The 18,855-nt window shown below is 41.4% G+C and overlaps 2 protein-coding genes across 2 annotated transcripts; both read right to left on the bottom strand.

The window, feature by feature from the left end:
* Nucleotides 1–83: 83 nt before the first annotated feature.
* On the bottom strand, nucleotides 84–11,413 carry mov10a (Mov10 RNA helicase a). The gene is made up of 22 exons (XM_061069063.1): nucleotides 11,294–11,413; nucleotides 11,074–11,170; nucleotides 10,870–10,973; nucleotides 9,342–9,583; nucleotides 9,009–9,261; nucleotides 7,244–7,375; nucleotides 6,981–7,143; nucleotides 6,469–6,620; nucleotides 6,208–6,375; nucleotides 5,772–5,919; nucleotides 5,137–5,298; nucleotides 4,413–4,516; nucleotides 4,187–4,284; nucleotides 3,646–3,747; nucleotides 3,009–3,102; nucleotides 2,793–2,910; nucleotides 2,148–2,339; nucleotides 1,483–1,554; nucleotides 1,211–1,336; nucleotides 785–873; nucleotides 460–563; nucleotides 84–302 (listed from the first exon to the last, which is right to left on the bottom strand). Exons 1-22 carry the CDS (start codon nucleotides 11,404–11,406, stop codon nucleotides 268–270), a joined length of 2,868 nt encoding a protein of 955 aa, XP_060925046.1. The 5' UTR covers nucleotides 11,407–11,413; the 3' UTR covers nucleotides 84–267.
* A 787-nt stretch (nucleotides 11,414–12,200) lies between these two features.
* Nucleotides 12,201–18,536, bottom strand: capza1a (capping actin protein of muscle Z-line subunit alpha 1a). Its single transcript, XM_061069553.1, has 10 exons — nucleotides 18,430–18,536; nucleotides 15,476–15,539; nucleotides 15,326–15,377; nucleotides 14,942–15,005; nucleotides 14,592–14,798; nucleotides 14,433–14,512; nucleotides 14,229–14,307; nucleotides 14,052–14,123; nucleotides 13,797–13,859; nucleotides 12,201–13,087 (listed from the first exon to the last, which is right to left on the bottom strand). The coding sequence occupies exons 1-10, from the start codon at nucleotides 18,463–18,465 to the stop codon at nucleotides 12,947–12,949; spliced, it is 858 nt and encodes a 285-aa protein (XP_060925536.1). The 5' UTR covers nucleotides 18,466–18,536; the 3' UTR covers nucleotides 12,201–12,946.
* Between the last annotated feature and the right edge of the window lie 319 nt (nucleotides 18,537–18,855).

The raw sequence follows: 18,855 nt of genomic DNA on the forward strand, positions 1-18,855 counted from the left end.
GTGCAGCAATTATTTGTTCCAGCTGATTGAAACTCGCTGCACTTTTATTTACAGACACTGAAGAGACAAAGAGGGAAAAGTCAAACACCAGATTTACTGATTCACTTTGGCATTATCATCAAAATATGCAAAACTGCTGGTAGAAAGGTTACAGAAGTACATGGAAGTATTCCTAATTAATTGATGCTGATGTGGTTAAACCTAAAAAAAACTAATATTGTATATTAGCAGTGTGGAATATCACTGCAGATGGTTTTCTGTTTTCAACTATTGGTCCACACGCTGCTGGAGGGAGCTCTCATCTGTAACAGGACGTGAGAAAAGACACAAGTTGAATTTCTCAAGTTGTATAAACCTGAATGCAAATTTTGTTCTCATACAAGTACAACATATTATTATTTCAACTGTTGTTATGATCCAGGCAATCAAAGTTTTTACAGAGATTACAGATCAACTAACGTTCAGAATCCACTCTCATGCTCAGAGTTTCCAGAGTCAACAGAAGATCATCTTTTTGGTCACACCCAGTGTAACCCTTTTCCTTCACACAGTAGCTGATGAACCTGCAAATAGAGACAATGGTAAATATGTCTTTAAGGTGCTCATATAAAGGAAATGTGAAACTTGAAAGAGAAAATATCAAAACGTTGCAGAAGAGCAGCTTTAAAGACATGAAAGGGGAAATTGTTTTGTCTGGTTCGGATTTCACAGTCAGGGATATACTTGTGAATACTCTAGTAGTGCTGTAACTTTCTCTCGTCCTCTGTGCCCTGCTCTGACTTACTTCTTCCAGGTGGGGTCCTTGTTGAGGATCTCAGGGTTTCCCACAACAATCAGCAGAGAACGGGCTCTCGTCACAGCCACATTGAACCTCTGCAAAATAAATACATAATTTAAAACAAAACTGAAAATACAAAAAGAGATTCATAATTTACAATCGTGTGTCGGGGCCAATTTGAAGAAAGACAGATGAAGCATTCGGAGATTTCAAAATTAACTCATGAGAATAAACTTGCCATTAAATGAGGGAAATGTAATAATATGAGAATAAAGTTGTAACTTAATGAGAAAAAAGTAATAATATCAGAGTGAAGTTGTTATTTAAAGAGACAGTTGTTCCCCCTTTAAGTGGCCCTCATGCTCTGGGGTAATAACGACATTGATGGTGAACATATTCAAATTCTTCAGCACCCTTAAGGATGGTTCAGACCTTTGGATTTGCCAAGAACCCGATGTTGAAATCTTCTTTCATCTTGACGGAGTTGATGCTGCTGCGGACGGTCGATACCATGATGATCTTCCTCTCGTCTCCCTGAAACGCCTCCACAGACCCCACCTGACATCACAGCAGAGAGATATCTTATTTCAATTTGTTTGGGGGAAACATTTCTCAATTTTTAAACATAATGGATTAAACCGCAACATGTGATTTTATTTCAGATGAACAGATGAGAGAATCGTATTAAAGGCAGGATGACCTACCTTGATCTCTTTGACTTCACGCCACTGACGCAGTGCCCGGGCAGACTTCAGGGCTTTTTGGATTTTCTCAACCTGTTTGAAAAGTAACAATGTTGACCAGTGACTAGTCAAAAGAAACTTAGCATGCTCATATTCAGGTTGATCATTTAATTTGTCATTTTAATTTGTGCTTCAACTTGAAAAGGTTTATGTAGTCTAATGCTCACAAAACACATCACATCCTCAAACTGTCCATTGCTGCCGCTCCTCTTTTCAGCCTCTGTCTGAAACACTTGGCAGAGACTGTAACATCAAGAGTATTTTGAAGTGTTAAACACGTATATAAACCCACATTGTCTACCTTCTTTCTCCAACACCGAGAATGACCTTCTCAGCTGCTATAGTTGTGGAGCTTGCGTATCACAACAGGGTGTTAAAATAAACATTTTGTCCGGGCTGAACGCAGCTCTGGTTTCGTTAGGGGGTAAATGTGGGACATCGTGAGGTCACATGTAAAGAGAGAGAAGCTCCCTTTACCACAGACTTTGTGCTTTTTAACTTTGCAGACCTTTTATATTCACAAAAAAAAACACTAGAGGAAAGGAGAAGAAAAGCATAATATGTCTCCTTTAAAAATGAAACTAACTTTCTCTCCAAACCTCTACTGTACACATTTGCAGTCTCACTTGTTTCCTGTAGGGGGCTATAATGCCGATGTCTTTGGCAGTGAGTTTGGGGAGACCGTTCTTTTCTTGTGTTTCCATCAGCTTGGTGAGGTAGTCGACGATAACTTCGATCTCAGCCACGTTGAAGTAAGACGGACTGTTGGCCTCTCTCTCTGCATTCCCGATGACCTCGTGAAAGATCACTGGGAAACCCTGTAGATACAGAGACAGAGTGATCCTAAATGATGTACTTTGAATAAACCTCTCAGGGCGTTTCCCCTTCATCCTAATAACAATTAAGATTTATTTTGTAATTATTATTTTTGTCTTTTCCCCCCCAAATTATGAGGCCTAATGTGTCTGGTGAGTTCTGTCTTGTTATCTGTGCCAGTTAGAAGGTGGGTGATGTCTTCAATTAACTTAGATCAAAAGTGTTGATAACGACATGATAATTAAAAGAGACACTCATGAGATTAACGCCCTGTCCACAATTATGCAAAAATTATGTCAAAAACTGTGACAACATTTTTTACTTTGCAATATAAATTTAGAGTTCACATAATTTATTGTACTTCATCATCAACATGTAAAGATATTTTCAGAATTCCTGATAAAGTTATTGAGATGTTTTTGTGGAATTAAAACTTTATTGATGTCAGGCCACACCTTTTTTGGGAGGGGCTCCCAGTTGCAGTACGTCTCGCGGTCCAACTTGTCGGCAAACTCCTGCACTTCGTTGTCATAGAAGAGCTCATTGGGGATTTTCAGAATGGCAGCGTGAGACCTGAATGAGGAGAAAACAAGGAAAGCAGAAGAGTTTTAAGCATCAAACTTCCTTCACTCCTAACGGAAAGCTTTAATAAGAGAAAACCGAGAGTTCACCTGTAGTTTCTCAGCAGTTTGGTGACGAAGCGGGCGTCTTTACTTTTCTTGTACAGGTCGTTATATTTCATCAGCCTCTCGAGCAGAGAAAGTCCTGCGGATCATTGAATTATAAAACCAGAGACAAAAAGAGGAAATGAAACCAAACCAGCTGTGGTTGAAGATCTTCACATTATGTCAAAAGCCGTTTTCAGACACGAACATGAACAGGAAAATGTCTAGAGGGCTGTGGTGACTGGTGGCGTCTGGCTTTGAACACGCAGGAGGCAGGAAACGACTTATGCTGAGGAAATCACTTGTTTTTGTTTCCTGCACAACAACAGCCCTGTGTGGTTGAAAGCTCTCGAATTTGAAATCTTCGTCTATGTGCATTGCTCCTCTTCTTCACCCTGACATATCCGTATTGCTTTTGTGTTCGCTTACAGTTTTGTATCCGTCACATATTATTAGCGTCATAAACTCGCCCAACACTTGCAATCATTTATTACTTTGGACATTCTCGGGACATTTGTCATTGTGAGAAGAATGTCGGGCATTTGTGTTCCCACATGCAGCCCCTCTGGAACCTTTCAGGAGAAGACCTGGAGTGGGAACAACACAGTGGGATGAGATGGATGCAGACAAAGTAACGTCTCACCAAGTCCATGACACAAGGCAAGAGGAGACTGGACGATGGGTCCCAGCTGCATGGGGTCTCCTGCCAGCACCAAATGACCCCCCTCCTTTGGGTTGAGCAGACCTGTGACACAGCGTGAACATGTTGACCAATGAGATTTAAGCGCTTTTCACAAGGATATTTGGCATTTTTTATAAGATTATGACCGTATTTGAGACAATGGACAATCTCAACTCGTTCTCTCTTTCGGTTATGTGATCACACGTTACTGACATCTCCACACCTAGCTTTAAAACGATATTAGAACCATTTCTCTGTGACTTGTATTAGGGGAGATACTGCATGACCAGTCAAAGTCACCATCCCCCCAAAAAGTTAATATTTCCTTAGCCCATATTTCCCTTAACTGCGATTTGATACACATAAAATTGAAGCTCTATGAGTTTCTACATCTAATTAAATGAAAAATGTCATTAAGATCTTTACCAGTGCGGCTCCAAAGTGTGTTGATAAATGCCCACCCTAATGTAGCCTACTGATAATACTGATATTCTGAGATTACCTGCAACAGCGATGACACATTCTGGCTCTACTGCCTGGCTGCCTTCATCCACAAACACATGAGTGAAATGACCGGGTGGGATTCCTCTAGACACGAGTCTAAACAAAAAAGAAATGCGAGCAACAGAAATGTTCACAATAGGAAAAATGAAAGTGCAACATGAATCTTGATGTAAAGAATCCTACTTAAACTATATTAATAACAATTATAAGACACCAGGTCTTACCTGCCAGCTGTGAACAGAGTTGTGACTACAATTTTGGAATTCATCAGAGTTTCTTTTTCTGGAAACACAAATTCTTCCTGTTCCTTATCCCAGTTACAATTATCCTGGAAGAGTCAGAAGAAGAAAAAAAAATAAACTCATGCTCATTGCACCACACATTTCTATTCTTCAAGAAAACCAACTAATCAAATCACTACGGTCAACTTGATATGTGAAGACTGGTCAACATGTGTTTGTTCTTGCCTGAGTTACTGACGTGTACATTTCTTTGATTTTCTTTTTCATTTTTTTATTCCCAACGTCAAAGGTCCAGTAAATTAAGATGGATGACGTGTCTCCACTTCCTCCCACTATCCAGATATTTAGCCAAAATATCCGTCATGTGGACCAATTGCAGTCTCAGCTTTCAATCGTGACATTCTGCTCTGGTTTTATAGCATCAAGTTACTTATTAAAACCCACCATTTCAGAAACATGAGCACTTTAGCAAACATCGGTGTGATAAGAACGACCTAAAAGGACTGAAACCCTCTCTGAGTCCCACATGCTAATATGGACAGAGCAGGAATCATGGCCTCTGCAGCAGCCAGCCACAAGTCGGCGTTCGAGGCATAGTCATATCGTCCATCTTTATAAACACTCTATAACATCTACAGATGAACACATGTGTTAATAAGATACAGTTATTCATGAAATATGTATTAAAAAATCTGCTGATGCTCACCAGCAGGTGCTCAGGGACACTCCCTAGGTCTAGGTAGTTGGCGTACATGCGGTAAACCCGTTGAGGATCCATGGTCTTCATCAGTCTCTCCCACAGTAGGTCACATGCACTGTTTGAATGTGCACAGGCTAGGATGTGGGCTGATTGATCAGCCATGATAACCTGGCAACGCAAACATCGAACTGCTGACGGAATGACAGATTTTAGACTACGATAACGATGTTGATAAAATGTGATTGTCACAGGAAAATATATGACATCACTTTTTACAGATGAGGATCATCCAATTTAACACATCAAGAAAAGTGAGATAATCAGTGTCTGTCTAATCTGGCAATAATGTTCAATATTTAACTGAATTTTGAATTTTTCTTCTGATTATTTTCTATCTATTAATCATTTGGTAGAGGTAAAAAAAATGTCCAGGTAAAGTCATTACTTTGTCTGAAAAACAATAAAAATATATTCAATTTAAGACCCAAAAAAAAGCAAATCATGATATTTTAGCATCAAAAACAGATATCAGGCTTTTTTCAACTTTTTAAGACATCTGGAAATGACAATTAGGATTTTTTAATAACCTCTTTTTTGCATGCAAATTTCTTTTCTTTTTAAAACCAACAGATACTTGATACCTGGTACATAGCTTCAACCAGAGTGCTTGTCTTTCCAGTTCCAGGAGGCCCAAACACCAGATAAGGAGCTGGTTTAGACGATCCTGCTACAATGTGCTGGACTGCAGCACGTTGCTCTGGGTTGTTTTCCAGATTCTTGTCAAACATCCTGCAGTGACAGATGATATAATCTTTACACCATGCACCGTGGTGGGATATTTAAAATAAATAAATGTAAAACGGTGGTGAAGTTAATCTGCTGAGCAATGTTTAACCCTCTTTAAATGTTCAAATGAAAATGAGTAACAAACTCCCTGTTACTGAAGCAAGTTTAAGTATCTCTGGGTCTTGTAAACGAGTGCGGCACCAGCAGTATTGCAGGCGTTGTACCGGATCGTGGCTTGTGTGTTATTTTGTTTTGTATGTGTTTGTTCTTTCTTGTGTATCGACACCAGACCTGAGTATAGGGGAGGGATTAGGCGCTGCTGCACCAGATGGGAACAGCACGTCTTCCAGGTTATATTTAGCTGCCAATTCCACTGCCCGATGCTGCAGCTTCAAAAGGTACCGGTTTTGAGTAAACTTCACATCAAACTCCATGTTTTCTTTAAATACATCCAACAGCCTGAGAGAAGGAAGCACAGTGAAAGGAACATGTGAGGTCAGGTCCTTTTTTCCTGGGATTCAAGTAGACGAGTATCTTGAATCTAATGCCTACTTCTGAGGGAAGCTCAGTTTCACACTATCCAGCTCGACTTTGTGAACTGTTCCGGAGTAAACAGGCAGTGGCTTTGATGTGACCCCAGATTTGGACACATTCAGGCAGTCTCCACTAATTACAGATGGCCGATTCTCAGCAACACCAGGAACCTGTTGTAAAAAAAATATATATAAATATATATATATATATAGAACGTTGAGCTCAGAGTAGATTAGGAAGCATTCAGAGGCCAATGACAGAATAAGAATAACAGAAAGATATATTATATATCAGCGGAATAAAAAAAAACATTCAAAAGGCACCAATTAAACAAGGGAATGGGTCTCATCCAAAAACAAGTCATATCAAGATTTGCTCTTGAGTGGCAGGTGCACGCGTTTTAAAAGAACAGTGACAATGTCCGAACATATGGAGTTAATGTCAAAGTCAAATCTGTCTGAGTCATCTGTACTAGACTCAGTTTCTTATAACAACAGTAGGGCAACATGTTTGAACTGAGCTGGTCTTACTTTGAGCGTGAGCAGCTTTCCGTTGCTTTCGTCCCGAGTCATGGTTTGATTGTGGAGGTCAAACTTCCCGATTTCCACCTCCACCTGAATCTCTTCCAGGTGCAGCAGGAGCCTGAACCGGTGAGAGTAGTTCTTCATCTCCAGGGGACCCCTGAGGCGGCTCCTGGGGGGCACGGCACAAACACAGGCACTAGGTTTTAAAAAGAAAGACAATCAACCCGACACAGGCATGGTTATGTTTATCAGCTGGTTAATTCTCTCACTTTACTGTTGCCAGTTTGGATCTGTCAGCTGGAGAAAGGCTCTCGGAGTCCTTCAGGTTTTGTTTAGCAAGTCTCTTTAGGTATTGAGGGTACTTGAAGTGTCCTAATTTACCTGCCCACCCCACAAAGAACCTGAAGAGAAGAACAAAACATGCAACATTGCATCATGATTGTAATCAGCATTACCAGAACACAATTACAGTTCCCTTGTTGATCAATTTCAATTACAAGTAGTAGTGTATTTAGCTAGTAGCTGATGGATCTTTTGAGCATGGTTGTGAAGTGCAATGACATGTTGGTGTCCTGGGGTGCCTTGAATCTTATGTCTAGACTTTTAAGAACTATTTCAGATGCGCTCTGCTAAATTCCTCCTACTCTGAACGTTATTTGAACCGTGCAGTGTATTATAAAATATGCAAACAGGTTCTGCAAGGAAGGTGCCCCTGCTATCACACCTACAGGTGAAGTTTGTGGTTTTCAATCTACAGACAGGTGTTCAAACGTTTCTTTTGAACACTGAGCCGTTGAAATTTCACTCCAGGATTTACATGTAGATAGTGTCTCCATGTCTCAAAGGTTAACCTGTCCCACCACGTTCACTTCTACCATTGGAGGACTCAAACCTTCCCTCCTCTCAGCTTGCACCCAGTTCTGTCTATAAATGTTGTTGTCTTGCAGAAGGCAAGTCAGATTTTCACCATTTGGCTGTGTGATGTCTCCGAGTCTCTAGAGCTCGTCCTGACCTGTGAAACTTCTTGTAATAAACATTTTACTTGTAAGTTCTGGGTCTGCGGTCTCCTCTTTTCAAACAACGTCAAAGTGAAGAAAATTGTTTCATCCAACTCCAAATCAAATATTTGGCGTGAAGTGGGTAACACAGGATTTCCTGCTGCAATTGATTTAACTTCTACACGTTATTTCGTAGAAGCAGCATTGCTATTTTTTCAACACCAGGTCAGAAAAGTCAATTTAAATTGATTTAAAATGTGAGATTTAGGAGATTTTCTTTTCACCTCTGTCAGCAGGATTAAGCAAAAACTACTGAACAGATGTCCATCTAACTTTAAATGTTTTCAGACGTGCAGGGAACTCTGCAGTTCCTCCGGATGTTCGACAGAGGAAGTGCCTGCGTGAACACAGATGTCAGAGTGACAGAGTGACAGGAGCGGATGTGTGAACACAGCCGGGGATCCCCCTCTGTGTTCACTGTGAGCGAGTGTGGGGGGTTTGATGTTGCTTTTAAAGTGCGACAGACACAAAGATAAAAAATAACAAAAAGAAAACAAATACATCCTGGTGAAAAAGTAATGCACACACATAAAAGACAGCGAAATAAAAGACTACAAGACAGTTTGTGGTGATAAGAGCCGACACCAGTGTTGCTGCTGTGAGCCTGTCTGTGCAGAGAACCTCCTGCTGTGTTCTGCATGAGTGAAAAGCAAACTGAGGGTAAACCCAGCGGCAAATTATCTAGATTTTACCCGCAGGTCATGTCAGAAAGCGGCTTCAGTGGAAAATAAAAAATGAGTCCAGGATTGCTTTCTTCTCTCCCTTACACGTTGCATTTGCCATTTTTCACCACTTTCCCAGGGAGTCATTAATGGATCTTCATTAAAAAAATCAGGCCTATTAAGAGGACTGATACAAATGAGTGTGTGAAATGGGGTGCAGCTCGATTGAATTGAAGGGGACTGTTGGGCCTCGGTGGAGGTAAGTGCTCTCCTGAGTGCCATTCAACTTTACAATCAGATTTGAATTAACTTACATCTCATGACGCTCTCCCTGCACCATGATGGTTGCGGCCTGTTGGTGTGCGATCCTCTGATGTGGTTTGTAAGGAGCCACGGGCCCCAGTTCCACAGCCAGAGGGGAACTGGTACAAGCGACCATCTCCCTCACGATGTAGAAGGGCTCAGATGCCGATTTGGTATCAACTTGCAAGAACTCAAAGTAAATCATGGCTAGGGAATATCCATGATCTTTTAGCTTGTACCGAGCCACAACTTCATAACTTTCTCCTGGAAAAATAAAGAGGAACTGTAAGTATTAATAACTTCTACAGTATTTATACTTTTCAATCAAAACACAGATGTCCCACCAGGATTGAGGGAGACGGGACATGCGCTGGTGACTCTCATCTCGTCCTCCAGAGTGAAGCAGCGGATCCTGGGCCGGGCAGAGCAGTCGGTGAAGTTGATGGTGTACCGGCCCTTATTTTCAATGTGGAACTTGATAAGGAATGTCTCTCTGAGAGTTTTTGCGATGTACTGAACCTTGCCCTCGATTGACTTTGGGTTTGAGGTGATCTCGATGCCCTTCTTGTCGGCCATCAGCCTTTTCCTGCAAGAGAGAAAGCTTATACTGTTGAACTGGCAAAGAAATAAATTCAGTGCATCCTGGTGGTTGATATTGGAAGAGGTTCTGAGACTTTAAACCCTTTGCGCTCTCTTAGATGTACAATACTAACTATGACAACATCTATCATTCAAAGAGACAGACGTTTAATGACCTTAAAAACACAAATTTCCCTTAACTCGGCTTCCAAGAATCTACCGTGGTAGAAATTTGACCTGGCGAGGCTTCGGAAATAAAATAGATCTGACAGTAGTTGTCTTTTCTGTGCACATTTATTCTTTGTCAAAGAAGGTCAGGCAGATCTTACAGCATGCGGACATGTGAAGATCTGAAAGACGAGGGAACATTCGCTGGCGTGCTTTTCTATGCAGATCTAGAGGAGACTAGCCCAGTGAGTTTCAGATTTGGGGCTCTGACGTCACGGAGCTTTCAGAGACTGAAACCTCGTGAATCTGCTGTGAGGCGGGTTACACAGCAGAAACCGTATACATGAGCAGAGATAATATATAGTATGGTATATATAATATAACTTTCCTGTCTGTGGTCGGCCTCTGAAGGCCGGATGTCAACAGTATGTGTGAGCTGTGTTACCTGTATCTGAGTTTTGTAAATAGAGGGGATCTGACATCTGAGTCCCAGATACCCTTCCTCATTATTGAAGATAAGGAGCAGAGGCCGAGGGGAGAATAACTCACCGCCTGTGCTGGAAATACTTTACTGTCTGCTATACCTTGTATGTAATGCTTTTCTGCTCCATGAACTTTATTTCACATTTTGTGCATGAACCTCGCTTGACCTTGTAAGAAACAAAATATTTGCGACCAAAAGCACTGGCGCTGATCTAGTGCTGATTAAAAGTGGATGAAAAGTTTTTTCCTTTTCTGACGATAGTGGTTTAGGGTTAGGGTTAGTAACCTAAGACGGGAACTCCTCTTGGTCAGATTTCTGCGCCACATTGTGGTGTTGAGAACTCACCACCACAATAATATGGTCTAACTTAATTCATAAAAGACAGTTCGACGTGAGAATTCTAATTTAATTTCTCTCACCAAGAACTTCAACAGTTACAGTGCATTGAGCTCCAATAGCCACCGAATTAAACTTCTCAATTAACAAATAACTTATTTAGTCTGTCGGATGTCACTGAAAATGTTGAACGGTTATAGCAGTCTCCTAAAGCTTCTAGATATTCAGTTCAGTATCGAAAGGAAAGCATCAAAACTTCACATGTGTGGAAACTGGAAGCAACAAATGATTGACTTTTTAAATACATTTCTAGGTCAGGGGAGGTTGCAGCTGGTTCCTCAGGGCCACAGATGGGCCTCTGCCGCCGGGGGGGCCGAGGCCTCTGCCACTGGTCGCAGTCATATCTGGGCTACAGAAGAGAAAGTAAAAATAACACAATGCTTCATGTTTAGTTTGTTGTCCTCAATGCAGCGACACAAGTCCGGAGTTAACACTAGAAACAATCCTACCTGAGGTTCATCCATTACGTAGACGATGCTGTGTTCTATGAAGATTTTGTTGGACCTCTCCAGAGCACTGAGGACATTGGAGAAGCTGGGGTGACCTCTGTGAACACAACAGAGGATGTGACACACAACCCAGGCTCACATCAGAGCCCCACCCACACCCACCCACACACACACACACACACACACACACAGACACACACACTGCTGTCCTGCTGCCTACCTTCCTCTAAACTCATTGTAGAAGTCTCGCAGCCTCTGGACGCTGACTCTCTCCTCATAAGTTCTCAGATAATCGAGGATCCTCCATCTGGAGCCGTGGAGATCGGAGGACATGCTGCCTGCAGGTCGCTGGAGGAGCAGCGGAATGAGACGAGGGGTCGGAAGATAGAGTCACTGATGCCAACTTCCTGAAAGTCGAAAGCGAAACCTTGACTCGACGCCGCTTGACTGTTTGCATCGGGTGGAGCAGACAGCGCCTTTCTCTGAGGACAGCTGTGGTGACACCGAAAATAAGATAAACATATTCCAATAACTTCACCCTATTACTGGGGGGGGGGTTTCACCAGAATCACGTCACACATCAAGGGGTCTCCTGCTGGTTAAACTTCAATATTTAGTTTTAAAGGATGCGCTGTTGCATTTGATTAGCTGAACTAGATCTTTAACAATAACAATTCAATAACAGACCAAAACCTAATCAGTATTTTAAATGTTAAAATGAGCGTAGAACGATGAAGTCGTAAACGGTCATATTCAAAAAGTTTGAATTTTCACTTGATAAATTACTTAAGTGACGAACCTAACTAACCCGTACCCAACTTAAATAAAAGTTTGTGTTTCACCCAACCATACGTTTTGTATTCTGATCAATTATATTATATCCATGAGTTTATACACAAACTGATCATTTGGTCTAGGCACATCTAAAACTGTGATAATCAACCACCAAGAAAGAATTTCCATTAAAAGGTTAAGTTTGAGAATTCAGTGTCGCAGCTGAATAAGTGCCAGGTGTCTCTTGAAGTGGCAAACACCGGATGTGGTAACTTATTTGAAAGCTGAAAACAAATATTGTGACCACGCCCTCTAAAACCATTATGTACACAAATTATCGTTTCTTGAAATCATTTGTTGCAACATTTTTATTTCAAGAATAATAAATGCACTTACAGTTTGTATAAAAAAATATAGCAAAAGCTAAAAGGTAAACAACAGGCAGAAGGGCACCAACTCGTTCTCAGTCTGGAGGAGGAGGAGTATTCATGAAAAGTAAAGTGTCTCCCTATGTCAAAGAGAAATAAGTGAACTTAAACAGGGAAAACAAAATATGGCCAGTGAAAAGAAAAAAAAAAGACTTCTATGGTTTAGACGTGGAACCAGAGAAAAACATAAATGCTTTTAAGTCTCTCTCCAGTCAGATAACATATCTAAATTGCATACAGTATTTGCCCTCTGTTAATAAAGTAAGAACTATAGAAGTATTGGAAGCTCTTAAAGAATATCTGTTGTGTTTTATAGAAAGTAAACTAGTTGCTACATGAAGCTGAAGATGGCTTTCGGAGGACGTGCGTCCATCGGAAGCACCGAGGGATGATGAACTGTGTGTGTGTGTGTGTGTGTGTGTGAGAGTTTGAATGGCGGGAATCGACCCAACACTTCCACAGTGACACTAAAAGGCATTATTTGTTGAAAAATAATAATGTACAATATGTTTACAAATGAGTCACAGTTACATCACTCAGTTTCATATTGAATGAAAGGCGTTCCCTCTTGGTGCTTGACAGAAGCTGCACTGTCTATTTTAGTGGAACGCGTCCCACTCGTTGCTCAAGCATCAGCCTTTCGTAACCACAGCCGGCGCCGCCCCCGTCCTCTAAGCATTCTGCATCTCCTTGCCGATCTTGTAGGTGAGGATCTTGTTCCAGTCGAGCTTGGTGCGGGTGATCGGGAGCTGTCTGCGTAAGGCCTTGAAGGTGGTGTCTGACATGGTCTGATAGTTCTCACTGATGGCTGTCTGCCAAAACAAAGAAGAAAAACAAGTCAACAAGCATCCTGATTTCATCTGTCACCTCCAGATAAGCAGAATAAACCGTTCCTTAGTCCCGGCTGAGCACCAGCGGTGAATGGGCCTTTTCTGTCAGGACTCCCACGCTATTTTTGTATTTGTGCTCTAATGCTGCGTGATCTTCAAATTGCCTTTAATGGTTTCCTGATGTTTTCCTTAAAATTTTAATTTTTTCAACTTGTAAAGCACTTTGTAACAGTGTTTTGAAAGGTCCTGTATAAATAAAGTTTATTATTGTGATGAGTGGAAATAAACAAGAAAAACATCATGTGTGAGCTGTAGGAGAATGGCAAGCAAGTCCAATTTTATTTTGAACAAACTGTGATTTTGGAAGGGTATGTTTTCACTAAAAATGTCTTAGATATGCCCTGCAGTATTCTGGTGTAGAGATAACAACTGCAACAGATGTTTAGCTTTCACGTATTCAGGTTTGCTAATTCCGAATGTAGAATATTATAATGTTCGAGTGAAGCTCAGTCATCTTAACCTTTGACTTCTAAAATGTAATCCTGAGATGTTGTGTTTGTGAGAATGGGACGGATGAGCAGCCTGAAAAAATGAAGCCTCTTGTCATGGCCGTTGCCGACATGGAGGCATGAAAATGTATTCATGCGCATTTATACTGAGGGAACACCCGAGGTTCTTAACGCACACATACCTGATAATCATTCTCTGCATCCTCAATAATTTTCACCAACTCCTTGGCGGTCTGGCTCTCACTCTGCCAAAACAAGCACTCATGGGTTAATTTAATGATTTAAACACTCGTGAACAATATGAAATGCCCATATTGAGTCCACATCAAATTATTTTCTAATTGCTTCTGCATTATCATCACAAACTAACTTTAAATATGCATTTATAATAGTGTTTCAATAAAAAGGAAATAGATGTGCAGGATCAAAATACTCACAGTCACAGTCAGTGACTCCTGTACATCTTTATGGCTGACCAGCTGCACATTTCCATCCTCATAGTAATGCACCTGGAATAAACAGACGAAATACACACTGTTGAGATGCACAAAACAGTGACACAAAGCTAACCTTGCAGCAAAGCTCGCACAAATCTCCACAATCACTCAACATACCTGTATTTTCAAAACTCCAGCCACCTGTGCGGTAGATTGTGAGACGCTGAACTTCCATTCAGACCGGCAGCGACCATTCCTGAGGGAAGACAATGTAGATGAGTACATTTGACAACATACACATAACACAATAACACATCAATGACATCAGCGTCTGACTGAATTGGATTAAGAAGTTTGCAATGTGATCATTATCAACTTTACCAGAAGTTTTTAGGCTCGAACTGATGACCCTCGATGCAAGCGATGATGGTTTGCTGGCCGTCGATTGTTTTCCCATAAACCTGCGGCAGATAAAACACGATGAGTGGGCGACGCTGTGTGTATCGACAGCTACAGTGCAGAGTGGCTGAGGGATCTTACCGTGCACACTCCACTGGAGTAATGCTCCTTGACGTAGGCCCTCAAGGCGGAATCACAGGCGTCCCTCCATGACCTCAGGGCGGCCTCCCCCTCGTGGCGCTGGGGGTCACTGGCCTCTTTGCTCAGGTGGTGAAACTTGAAGGAGATCTTATTGTGAGGGTCAAAATAGCGGCCGTTACCCAGGTCTCCATGCTCTGTTATCAGGACCTGAGGGGGAAACAGACAGAGAAACCTGGTGTTACTATTGTAAGTTAATGAAGAATTGTTGAAGTGATGTAGACAGGCGATGACACTTCAGTCGGTTAATTAAGGACAACAAGTGATCTAAATACTTTTAGAGAACAACTTGCCTGATCGTCATATCCCTCAATTTTGGCCCGGGTGAACTGATCCATGTTGAACTGAGCAAAGGCGCTAAAACAGAGGAGAACACAAACAAGTTAGATTCATATAAATAAGTCAACATTCATATTTTACATTATTGATCACCAGTTGCTCCAAACAAGAATGGACCTATTTATAGATAGATTTATCGATCTAGAGTCGTAATAAATATAAACAGGAAGTATGTAGAAAAAATAAGAAATACGCTAAAAATGTGCATTATCATACAAAATATATAGAAAGAATATGTAAAATATAAATAATACATAAAAACAAAGTACTACTATATTTATAGTATCATTTTAATTATTGATAATACAGTAAAAACACAAAACACAGCTAAAACTCACTGAGCCGCACCCTCTCTGAGAAGATTATCATTGTCCAGCAGAACTCGAACATCTGAAAATAAAAGAATTAACATGAGATAAGCATTTACGTTTTTTTTACATAGTAAATACAGTAAGGTCCTAAATATGTCGATCACATGTAAGGCTCACCATTGAAGACTTCATTGAATTCTCCTGGGGGAGCGTGCATCACAAAACTAGCTGCAATACGAACCTAGAGAGAAAATAATTTCCTTTAAAACTTTAAACATGATGAAGTATCAGGTATCATTATATCACAGCAATCTGCTTAACTCTGCGGCCTTTGGTTTTTGGAAAGTCTATTTATTATCTTTCACACAGAGTGAGAGATAAAGAGTAAAAACTGCAGATAACCACTAGAGTGAGGCAGAGAGCAGTTTGCTAACTTTATTAGCTGAGGGCTTATTGAATCTTTTGGCCACTCCTTACACGGCAGGAAGGGAATGTTGCCCGAGGGCTTTTCTTAGCAGCCAGTATGCAAGTGTAAGCATGTGGTGTCAAAGCCACAGAGAGAAGAGGCTGTGGAAGGTGCTGTGCTGACACCCAGTGAGGACTGGCAGGATAAAGGCCAGGCTTAGTCAAAGTGATAGTTCACTGAAATATGAAAATTCACTCACTATCTACTCACCACTATGCTGATGGAGCGGTGGGTGAAGTGTTTAATTCCACAAAACACTTTTGGAGTTTCAGGGTTAAACAGTGTTGCAGCAAAATCCAATACAATTGACCTAAATATTTTTTATTTTATTTTATTTTATTTTATTCTATTGTATTGTATTTTATTGTATTCAAATATACCGGCTGCTATGACGACTTAATTTCCCTTCGGAGATGAATAAAGTAATCTATCTATCTATCCATCTATCTATCTAACTGCTGATCATGTCTTCAAATGTAAAAAAACAACAACATAAAATGCCTCTTGCATTTAGACCTTAAAACCCGATATAAATGAAATTTAATTTTGGGGCATATGGACACTTGGATGACACCACAGGAGACGTTTGAAGGCATTTTCTGCTGTTTTTGTTTACATTTGAAGATGTAGTCGCCATTCACTTCATTTGTATTGGATATGGCTGCAACACTGTTTAACCCTGAAACCCCAGAAGTGTTTTGTGGACTCAAACACTTCACCAACCCCTCCATCTGCTTAGTGGGGAGCAGATACTTTTTCGGTTTAGTATCTCTTTAAGAGGAAGCAAAGTTTACATCAGGCAGAACAATTCATTCTTCTTTTTACGTGAGATTCCCGGTGACCCACAGTACTGCCACCTCCACACCATGACGGGCCATCATCACAGGGAAGCCGTCTGTCAGGCAGACAGGGACATGGAGCCTCCGGGCTGCAGCTGGCACTGACCTACAAACAGGGCCATCCAGCTGAAGGGGCAGAGGGGGCTTTACAATGACTAACCTAGATTAACTATGATCCTGAATCGCCCATTCAGAGCTCAGGAAGCACTTCCAGGCTCAGGCCATGATTCTCCACCGTGCAAATCTACAGTATGAGATTATATCTGATAAAGACACTATTAGAAGAAGATATCGAATTGAAGTTAAATTGCAATTACGGCCGGGTAATAAAACAATTTCAGTGATTATTGCAATATAATTTTCATCAATAACAATATAACAAAAGTTCAACATATAGGACAATGAGGAAGTATAACAAACGACTGATCAGATTTATAAAGTGTTTTGTGTTTGTTGTTCTCTGCTCAGTTGCACCTTACTGAATCAGGGATTTAGCATCGATGTTGGTCATACAAGTGGCGTCCCTGTATAAATCGTTGCCCCTTTATATCCAATGACTTAGAAACATCTGACATCTGCCACTGACAAACATTTTGATCTTGATCATTTAGTTTGCCGTACGCATCAGCCCTGTTTTCGACCATTTCCTCGTTTGCAGCTTCACTGCGGTAAGGCTGGGAGCTGGAAGCCCCTTGGCCAGTCCGGCAGCTTGAGGAATGCACAGCGTTACTTTACAACAAGTAGCAGCACGATGCAGACGGCGGCGCAGCAGGAAGACGGACTGGATCTGCTCTGAGAAGAAGGAGCTAAATAAAAAGGTTCCGGGCCAGATACTGAACAGAGAGCAGAGGGCCTTCTCCTTGAGACCCAACAAGGACCAGTACACCAAACATTCCCTGTCACAAACCAGTAGACAACACTCAACTTCTGATTATCTCACCCCCACCCCCCCTCCTAATACCTGCACCTTCCACACCTATATTTACATTGTAGACACACACTACAACATGTAGATTGCACTCGCTCTATGTGTGTATACATTATGTACAATGCTCTCTCTGCATCTCAATTACGTACAAACATATTGTTTATATTTTGATCTTATATTTGTACATCTAGTTGATGTTGTGGGCCTCGTACCTTGCTGCTGTAACACAGGAATGTCTCAATAAGGCATCTATCTGTCTGTCTGTCTGTCTATCTATCTATCTATCTATGTGTGTTTATTAATTACATTGTTTATATTTTGATATTGCATTTCGAATAGTTTTTAGATATTTTGACATCTTACTTCTGTGCCTGACACCTTGCTGATGTAACACACATCTATCTATCTATCTATCTATCTATCTATCTATCTATCTATCTATCTATCTATCTATCTATCTATCTATCTATCTATCTATCTATCTATGCAAGCTACATCTGTAAACAGCAGCTAATACGTCACTGTTATGTACACTATGTTATATGATGTATCTATAGTTTGTGGACAGTGGGTGTGGACGATGCTCTGTCACGATCCTTCGCTGTAAATGCAGGAAGTAGCTCGACTTGCTTCGGGCTAGCATTAGCTCACCGTTCCCTCAAGTTAGAATAAAGTCCGACCCGTGCTAAAGCAGCATCATGTGAGACCATCAACCCACCAGGGACCAGTTTGACCCGGGTTACCTCACTGGCACTAGGTGTTTGTGAGCTCGGGAACGATGTCAGGCGAGATGTCAGTAAAGTCAAACCCAGGCTGAGCCGAGCGGGTTCCGAGCACAGCCGCCATTTCCCTGACAGACACATTCAATATCAACAAGCACAGTGTGAATACATGATACCTTCTCTTCGTCGCTGGGCTCCTCGAAGTCTGCCATCTTGGCTCGGTGGTAACAATGCGACTGGTGTGTGTGGTGTGCGAGCGACTGACTCCTCCCGCACCAGAGGCTCCGAGTCCCGGGGAGAGAAGGTGGGCAGGCCCCGCGGAGCAGGGCCGGAAACACACATTCCGCGGGACCGGGGGGCCCGAGGGAAAAAAAGGGCACCTAATGTCAAGCTCTATTTATTTGGAATATAGGACAATTTGGTGAATATCCCTTGTACGTTTGAAGGTATTCTGCACAATTTAGGTTAGCAACTTCCAGTAGATGTTAGCAGGTATTAGTGGCCACCAGCGGATGTTAGGGACATACCTTCAGTTGTGCACCCCAGCGTCATCAAGTGGTTTGGCCTTGTTATCAGTGATAAAGAGATAGTTCTCCGAAAAA

The sequence above is a fragment of the Limanda limanda genome, chromosome 4 (genome assembly GCF_963576545.1).
Source record: "Limanda limanda chromosome 4, fLimLim1.1, whole genome shotgun sequence".
Taxonomy (NCBI): Eukaryota; Metazoa; Chordata; class Actinopteri; order Pleuronectiformes; family Pleuronectidae; genus Limanda; species Limanda limanda.

Coding starts and splice junctions, on each gene's coding strand:
- mov10a (XM_061069063.1), bottom strand. CDS start 11,406: ATGTCCTCCGATCTCCACGGCTCCAGATGGAGGATCCTCGATTATCTG. Junction 3,103..3,645: donor TGCCTTGTGTCATGGACTTG/GTGAGACGTTAC, acceptor AATGATCCGCAG/GACTTTCTCTGCTCGAGAGG. Junction 1,555..2,147: donor TAGCCCCCTACAGGAAACAA/GTGAGACTGCAA, acceptor CTTTTCAAACAG/GTTGAGAAAATCCAAAAAGC.
- capza1a (XM_061069553.1), bottom strand. CDS start 18,465: ATGGCAGACTTCGAGGAGCCCAGCGACGAAGAGAAG. Junction 14,513..14,591: donor ACTCCAGTGGAGTGTGCACG/GTAAGATCCCTC, acceptor TATCTGCCGCAG/GTTTATGGGAAAACAATCGA. Junction 14,124..14,228: donor CTGGAGTTTTGAAAATACAG/GTATGTTGAGTG, acceptor TGTTTATTCCAG/GTGCATTACTATGAGGATGG.